The 8,820-nt window shown below is 41.3% G+C and overlaps 1 protein-coding gene across 2 annotated transcripts in view; it reads left to right on the forward strand.

Annotated features, from left to right (window-relative positions):
- Positions 1-2,873, forward strand: part of PCDH15 (protocadherin related 15) — a 1,185,684-nt gene extending 1,182,811 nt beyond the window's left edge. For both annotated transcript variants that reach the window (XM_084845696.1, XM_084845694.1), the window contains one exon: positions 2,044-2,873. In XM_084845696.1, coding sequence (XP_084701822.1) covers positions 2,044-2,595 — 552 coding nt within the window. In that variant the 3' untranslated portion in view covers positions 2,596-2,873. The remainder of the gene's footprint in view (positions 1-2,043) is intronic.
- The last annotated feature ends 5,947 nt before the right edge of the window (positions 2,874-8,820 follow it).

Here is an 8,820-nt window from a genome sequence, read left to right on the forward strand (position 1 = left end):
TTATTTATATTATAAAGCCAGATTCGGATAACGGAGTGAGTTTCCTAGGCTACAAGAAGTTTTGTGCCAAGCCTTATTTTTTGAGCTGGTTTAGTCAATACAAGTCAGGAGCAATTCTTTGCTGCTTGACTACTCGGTACTTTCCGATTCACAGATGAACGTGAACTCCAGTGAATAGGCTTGTGTTTGAAGTGGTGTGTGCTGATACAACCAGTCTGCCTGTGGTGTTTGATCTGTGACGGCTAATTCACACAGGCAAGTTACCACTTGATGCTGCCGTCGCCAAGCAGCAGGGTATGCATGTGTGAAGTAGCTGTGAGTTTAAACATTCTGGGCAGTGGGGCAGGGTCTGTCTGTTTCTAAACTGCATGGTTTACATTTTCTAAAGATGTCTGTGTGCCTTAGAAAGCAACTGTTTTCCAAAAATATTTTCACTGCAAAAATTCTATAACTTCTTTGCTACTTCCCAAACTAATCACAATTTTTATTATTTAGCATGTAAGCAGACTTATAGTTTTTAATTAAATTTGTATGGCTAATGCTCAAATTTGGAAAATGCCAATTAGAGGTATAATTAATAAGTATATAGATTCTGTTGCTTTACTTTTAAGCTCCAAATTTTGGGTTTGTATAGTTCCAGTAATTTAGGGCACAATCGTATGCATTGTTTAGACAGAAAAAAGTCTTACAAGTCCCAGCATTCCCCAGCCAGGATGGCTGGCTGGGGAATGCTGGGACTTGTAGGACTTTTTTCTGTCTAAACATGCATAGGATTGCACCCTTAGATGGTGAAATATCGGCGTTTCATGCTGTGAGGCATCATGTGGTTTCATGAGGTATTTGTTCTTACTTGGCGATATTCACATCCTGCTTCAGAAGTAAAGCTTGTTCAGCTCCAAAATACCATTACTTTTGTTATAATGAGTCCTATGAAGCAGAAATGTCAGCTCATGAAGAGCACTTGACATTACTACACAGTATTTCAAATAATTAATTCCAGAAGGAAGCGATAATGGTTTTCCAAATATTTACTCAATTAGCATGCACACTGTCCCTGTTGCTATCTAAGGCCAGTTCATCTGTCTGCATTTTTTGTGTAATAAATGTGATAGTTCAGTTCTGTCTCATAGTGCAGCTATCATGGATAGCGCTTTATACACATACAGTATCTGATCATGGAGGTAAGCATATCAAGTGATAAGATAACATTTTAAAGCTACTGCCTCACCTGAATGAATTTCAGAGACAACTGAATCACACAGGCTGCTGGAGGGGGTGCCAGGAAAAGCTGCTGCCCTCACCATCACTACACAGACTTTCTGAAGCTTTGGATCAGTGATTGCTGTTCCATGGCTTATGGGGTCAAGCAACTCTCACAAGTCGCCTGGCAGATAACGTCCTACCATTTCCCAAGCTGATAACTCAGTATGATTGCCTTCTCTACCATTTTTCCCCTTCCCAAATCGGAATCTATTTGTGCTGTGGTGATACTAACAAATATACATTCAAAGCCAAACTCAAGAATATTAACTTGAAATTACTTTCAGTTTGTTATACAGATGACAACATAGGATGGAGATTTTAAACAAAGGCTGCCTTGTAATCCCCATCCTCCTAGATTAAAAAAAAAACACAAAAACAAATCAGATCCTAGTTGCTTCCTCCCTGTTATGTGGTCAAGAATAAAGGGCCTTCTGGCATGCATCCAGTGACAGATGAGATGTTAAAAAGTTTATGGGAATTATTGGTTCACACAGTTTCTCTTAGTTGTTTTTTATAGAAACTATTTTAAATACTCTTTACTTCATTTTTGAAAGAAAAAATGAGGCATTCATGAATTAATCTTAATACATAGCAGTTATACCATTCAACATAACTTCTTAATGCAGTTAAACTGATTATTAAACAGACAGGCTACCACAAATCCAATTTACCTGATTTTGTTTTCTAGTGGCACCAAAGGAGCTAGCAACGCTATGCATTAAAAACCAAACAAACTATAAAGGAGTTAAATAATTTCTCTTTCTTTTTGTTTTCATGCAGTGGGCCAGAAAGAAAAGGATCAAGTTGGTAGTTGACCCAGAATATGAGAGCAGCTCCACTGGAGAGGACAGTGCTCCAGAAAGCCAGAGGAATCGCCTCAGCAACCCCAACATTCAAACCAATATCAATGGCAACATCTACATTGCCCAGAATGGGTCAGTTATAAGAACCCGACGAAGTTGCCTTTCAAACAATTTAAAGGTCACATCCCCCGTGAGGCTGGGGAAACATTTCAAGAAACTTGATAAATTGGCAGTGACACATGAGGAGAATGTCCCACTGAACACATTTTCAGCAGGGCCATCATCTAGTGACAAACTGAACACAAGACCCTGTAGTGTTTCCTTTGCATCCTCAGCTATAGACACTGACAACATAGCAACAAAATCAGGAGGCAATCGATTGAAAAGCACAGAAGAGCAAGAGTCTGTTATTGATAATGAGGATATCAAAGAGCCTTTGGAATTACCCAGCGATCACACACAGTCAGATGATGAGGAACTCTGGATGGGTCCTTGGAACAACCTTCACATACCAATGACAAAACTGTGACCTCTCTTTTTCATTTTCATTTTTATTCCCATTTATAATAAAAGTACGCTTTTTATCATCACTGAGAAAAAACGTATGAACTTTGTATCGGGCACGTAAGTTGTATACTTTGAACAAAATGCTTTAAAGTAAAAGGAAACAAACAAACAAACAAACCCCCCAGAGAATTTGCACTCACATTTGTACCAATTAATTGTTCTTCCCAACAACTCTTTTTGACAGGCTCCGAATTTGCTGAACAAAATATTCATTAAAAGGACTAGTTTTGTTGGCTCTGGAGTTATTGTTTAATAATCATCAAACCACTACTTAAATGCACAGAAAATAATGAATTGTTCAGAGTTTGTAGCTGAAAAGGTTACACACACTTGTTTGACTTGTCTGTAAAGCACATGGGACCTTAATCTGCAGCCACTACTGTTCAGCCTACAAAGATGCACCAAGTTACCCTACTGATAATCCTGCATACTTGATGTATCTGAGCTAAGTTCAGGCTCTGACTCAGCTGCCCATGGTTGATACATTTTATGACTATACCCTGCACAATGGTGAACTGTGCTTGGCAATCCCAAGGTTAGTTTGGGTCTTGTGAAGGTTTAGTCGTTGTTTGAAGACAACAAACTATGAAGAAATTCACTAGCTGCCTTGGAAATTGGTTCTATTTTTTAAAAAAGTGTGCCTTATTTCTAATAAGAATGTATCCAGCAGATTAGCCTTTGGCTCTTGCTATGCCTTCCTCTGAAGAGCCATTTAGTTCATAACCAATACTCCAGGTGGCTTAATGAAAAATCCTTTATAAGTCTCGGATAAGTTTTGCAGTTCCTCTTGATATCTCCATCCATTTGTAACATCTTTTAAACAGCAGTTTCAAATAATGTACATGTACTCAAGTCTTTCATTCAGCAATGCAGCTGTAAAAAGTACTTTGCTTCTCTTATTCTCTCTATTGTTCATACTAAACCTTTGCACAAGGAGTATCCATTACAGCCACTGAGATTGGGGGGAGGGGGCACTTGACATGGTGAAATCGGTATGGTGGGAATGAGGGTTCGGTGGATCCATGCAAAGTTCATGACAGCCTGACACAGCTGTGAGACTTGCGCCATCTTACATTCAATCTGCCATTTACAGCACTTCTAAAAGTAGGCTTATTGGTGCCAAGCCAGTAACCTATATGGGGGTCTGAAAAAACAGTAAGCTCCAGATCCTTCAAGGCTCTATCCAGGATGCACCATATTGATCCCCTCATGTGCCACACTTTTCTAACCTCTGTCCTGATTGGTTCTGCACCAATTCTACCCTTTAGCTCCATCCCTGACTGGTTCTGTCCTGACTCTACCCTTTAGCTCCATCCCTGACTGGTTCTGCCCTGACTCTACCCTTTAGCTCCATCCCTGACTGGTTCTGCCCTGACTCTACCCTTTAGCTCCATCCCTGACTGGTTTTGCCCTGACTCTACCCTTTAGCTCCATCCCTGACTGGTTCTGCCCTGACTCTACCCTTTAGCTCCATCCCTGACTGGTTCTGCCCTGACTCTACCCTTTAGCTCCATCCCTGACTGGTTCTGCCCTGACTCTACCCTTTAGCTCCATCCCTGACTGGTTCTGCCCTGACTCTACCCTTTAGCTCCATCCCTGACTGGTTTTGCCCTGACTCTACCCTTTAGCTCCATCCCTGACTGGTTCTGCCCTGACTCTACCCTTTAGCTCCATCCCTGACTGGTTCTGCCCTGACTCTACCCTTTAGCTCCATCCCTGACTGGTTCTGCCCTGACTCTACCCTTTAGCTCCATCCCTGACTGGTTCTGCCCTGACTCTACCCTTTAGCTCCATCCCTGACTGGTTCTGCCCTGACTCTACCCTTGAGCTCCATCCCTGACTGGTTCTGCCCTGACTCTACCCTTTAGCTCCATCCCTGACTGGTTCTGCCCTGACTCTACCCTTTAGCTCCATCCCTGACTGGTTTTGCCCTGACTCTACCCTTTAGCTCCATCCCTGACTGGTTCTGCCCTGACTCTATCCTTTAGCTCCATCCCTGACTGGTTCTGCCCTGACTCTACCCTTTAGCTCCATCCCTGACTGGTTCTGCCCTGACTCTACCCTTTAGCTCCATCCCTGACTGGTTCTGCCCTGACTCTAGCCTCCAGCTTGTTCTGTGTAGTTAATAAGCCTACAAACTGGTGGATGTAGTTGATGTGACTTGAGCCAGGCATATGCTTCAGCAATCACGTGACTGTGTCAACAAACTATGCACAGATTGACCCAACACACATTCTCAACATGCCGGCCTAGTTTCAACATGCGACGTGACCCTTAAGGAGTTACTGCTTCCTCAGGTAAAGCTTCCTTGTCCTACAGATACAGGTTACTTTCATTTGTTCCTAGATGTATAGCCTTGCAGATGGGTGTATGGAAACATCACAGTATTAGACGTGGGCCCAGGGTGTCGAAATGCTCACTGTAACTCTACCTCTCATTATTTAACTTCTTCAGACTCTATACATTTACAGCATAAAGTGCTGCACAATACATTTGGTGTACATATTTTTAATCCCCCATTCATATGGGCTGTATAATATACAAAGGGAGCAATCCATACCTCACAGCATCATAAATTAGAAATATTTCCAATGGATGAGATGCTCAGCTGGGGTAAATCAGCATAACTTTACTGAAGCCAATGGAGCTTTGTAAATTTACAGCTGTTAGGGAGTTTCCATAATGGAATTCTTAAGCTATAAAACTGTTGTAAGTGAGACATGAATCAGGCCCCTGATATCAGCAATATACTCATTAAATAATAATAATAATAATAATAAATAATGCAATAACCTCTATGTAGATGCATAGAATGAAAGATTAAAGATGATGCAAAATCATTTATAGCAGGGATGTTTGTGGTGATTAATCTGGGGGTGGGGGGAGTATTTTTATCATCTTCTCTGGTAAAACCCTCCCACCACCATGTTGCATCAGTTTTGTTTGTTTCTCTATAATATCCTTGTCTGCAGCTTTCATGATCAATCCATAATTTTTTACCTTATGGCCACGGCAGCCAGAATTAGAATGGGGATGATGCAGGCACTTCAGTGATATCAAAAGGCACAAAAGGTAACCGAGCAATGAATGCAGATCCATATCTTTTCAGCTACAACTTTCCTTTGGGCTAAAAAAAATGGATTCTAGGCCAAGAGGATTCCAGAACAGGATGCAAAGACCAATGAACACTGAAACTTGGATGAGCTAAGTTTATATAAAAATGATCTGCCACGGGCAAAAAATGTCTGGGAAATATCAAAGAAGTGTTTTATTGCTCATAAGTTATATCATATATATTATAACCAGGAAAACTGAGTATGTGACATTTTGCCATTTCCCTTGCAATTTTATCTGGTTTTGTTGGAACCTAGTGTAATGTTAGGATAGACCCAGGGAGCCTCTTCCACAGGTAATAGAGCAATTCTGCATACAACAACAGACTGGGATCTTGTTGCAAACAGCCAAACTGGAGAATAGATCTGCAGATTCACCTCACTTGCACAAAGTGTTGCACGTGTGGAAATGCTCACTGATTTGATGCAGTATCCTCCCAAATTGACTATCCACACCTTGATACAACAGTGAAACCATATCCACATCAAGGTACTGCACCACTCTTTTGCAAACAGGCTTCTCTGAATTTAGTCCAATATCTATACAACTTCAAAGAAAAACCCTATGACTATGTGTGTTGTCAGTCCAGGGCTTAATTTGAGTCTGGGCCAAGCAGGACATAGCCTTGGAATCTGAACATGTGAAGTAATAATAAAAACATAACGTGCCTTTGAACATGGAAAGAGTGCCTTTCATTTGTCATTTTGTAACTTACTACCATGCATCTGGAGCAAAAGAAAGGAAGTCCGGGTTAGAGGACATGAAGTCAAGGGAAGACCCAACTTTTCTTTTTCACTCTTTCTGCTCCACAGCCAAAGCCATAGCCATTACTTTGTGTAAACAATAAAACAAAAATGAATATACTATTTACTATTTAAATAGTAAAACACTACCTAAGAGTGCAATTCTATGCATGTTAAGACAGAAAAAAGTCTGGCTGGGGCATGCTAGGAGTTGTAGGACTTTTTCCTATCTAAACATGCATAGGATTGTTCCCTAAGTCTTATTAAATCAATGATGTAAACCCTCTTCCATTAAAGGGAGCCTAAACAATTTGTGACTTAGCCGGCTGAACAGAGTCCACCAGCTATACGAGGCTTATCAAGTATGTGACACACACCCCACTCCCCACTTCACTGGCTGCGGTTTTATCTAGATCCAAACAGGGGGGTTATCAACCCCTAGTGGGACACTGGATATTCCAGGAGGACTTTGTTAAGCTTGCTCGGTCAAAAGTTGTGCAGGCCTGGATTTAAAGCATTTCCCACCTCTTCTTTCACTATGTCTGCCTACAGTCTACTGGCATTCTTTCCTACTCTGTCACTCTATGTCCTTTATGCTCCTTTTGATCCCTCGGCCTCACCCATAGAGTATTTTATATTCGCATATTTCATTTCTTCAACCTCTTTCTTTCTCCCACAGTCTTCTTTGGGCTCCATCTTCACCATTGACTCACCCATCTGGTCATGCACTTGACCTCCTTCTCTCTCCTGCTTGTTCTCTGTCTTTGAATTTTCCTTTTCTGTGTGCATGAACTGGTTTCCTTTAACCAGGGGTGGGCAACATGCAGCCCAGGGCTGCGTGCAGTCCCCTTGCCCCTTGCTTTTAAAAAAATAATAATTATGAAAAAATGGCACCTGTAGTGACCATGGAGAGCCAAAAGAGTTAAATTTAGATTGGAAACAAGCAAAATATAACCCTTATAGTGCTATGGAGCCATTTGCCACTGAATTTCAGCAGCAAATTGGTGGTTTTGCATGTGTGTGTGTGTGTTTAAACTTTGGGGCAGGGATCAAGGGCTGTGTTTCCCCAATTACTGCAACCCAGGGGCAAAAATGGCCCCCAGACCTCCCACAGTTGCCCAACCCTTTATATAACCAAGGTTGCACAAATGCGCTTGCCAGCTTGCCACTGACGAGTATATTTATTTCTTCTGGCGTGGGCACAGAATTAAGAAAAACCCTTGTCTTTCTTCCTTCTGCCTGAAGAACCATGAGAATTCTCCCTGATGCTACACTAACTTCGGAAACACAGGAGGATGGCAAGGGCTGTCCTTGAAGCTCTACTGAACCTCAGGGACCCTTGGAAAGCTGTGAGTCTTCCTGTTGTATTCTGAGTGTCTGAAACTTAGCACAACGGGATGACTTCCTCCAGCCTTGTGCCTTTCATCTCATACAGAGTTTAAGGACCCTTCCATACAAAGGGCTGCTTCTTACATGCAGGTTTATCACTTGACAAATGTAATGGCTTGCATGGGAGAGCGGGCAATCACCAATTTAACATCTTTCTGAAGACCTGCTGACCCAATATTTCTGTTTCTGCTCCGCTGCCAAAGTCATAGCCAATACTTTGTGTAAACAACAAAACAAAAAGCAAAGCCCTATATTACAATAAGAATCAATTGTGCAAGTTAAAAAGGGTCATATTCTGAGCATAAAATGGGTGTGAAATTTATTTTTTTATAATACACACACAAAATACTTAAGAGTGCATTGCAAGGCAAAATAATGATGAAACCAAAGGTTGTGGAGCGTATTGGCAAGGATATATGAAGGTTGCTCTTAAAAAGCAGCGATCTCTTTCTTACTGGTAAGTGTGATAAAATGAATCTGCCTTTTGTCCCGCAAAATAGCACCAAATCCTTATTTGCAGGTAAAAGTTAATCAAGACAGGATGATGGTTTATTGGTATAAAAACACTTTTAAACGAATGCAGTCTTCTCCTGAATACTGTCCTGCATATGATATGGACTACAACTCCCATGAGCTCCAGCCAATTGTCAAGGAATATGGGAGTTCAACACATCTGGAGGACATCATGTTGGGGAAGGATGCAGTATTGCATCAGAATTTGAGAAGTGTATACATTTTAGAACCAGTGTTTCTAAGAGACAGCATAATTTCAAAATAGGATGTGGTTTTTGGTGGCAACTTCTTGTAAGATACCACACCAGGATGTTCCAGTACACCATAAAGAACATGTTATTAGTTTGTAACTTGTTTTTATAATGGGGCTTAGATCAAATGAGGTGGGAAGGAAAGAGTTTTTGTGCACCAAAGTAAAGGCAGTCTGC

This window comes from Heloderma suspectum, chromosome 3 (genome assembly GCF_057233095.1).
Source record: "Heloderma suspectum isolate Gila_16-S chromosome 3, 16-S_ref, whole genome shotgun sequence".
Taxonomy (NCBI): Eukaryota; Metazoa; Chordata; class Lepidosauria; order Squamata; family Helodermatidae; genus Heloderma; species Heloderma suspectum.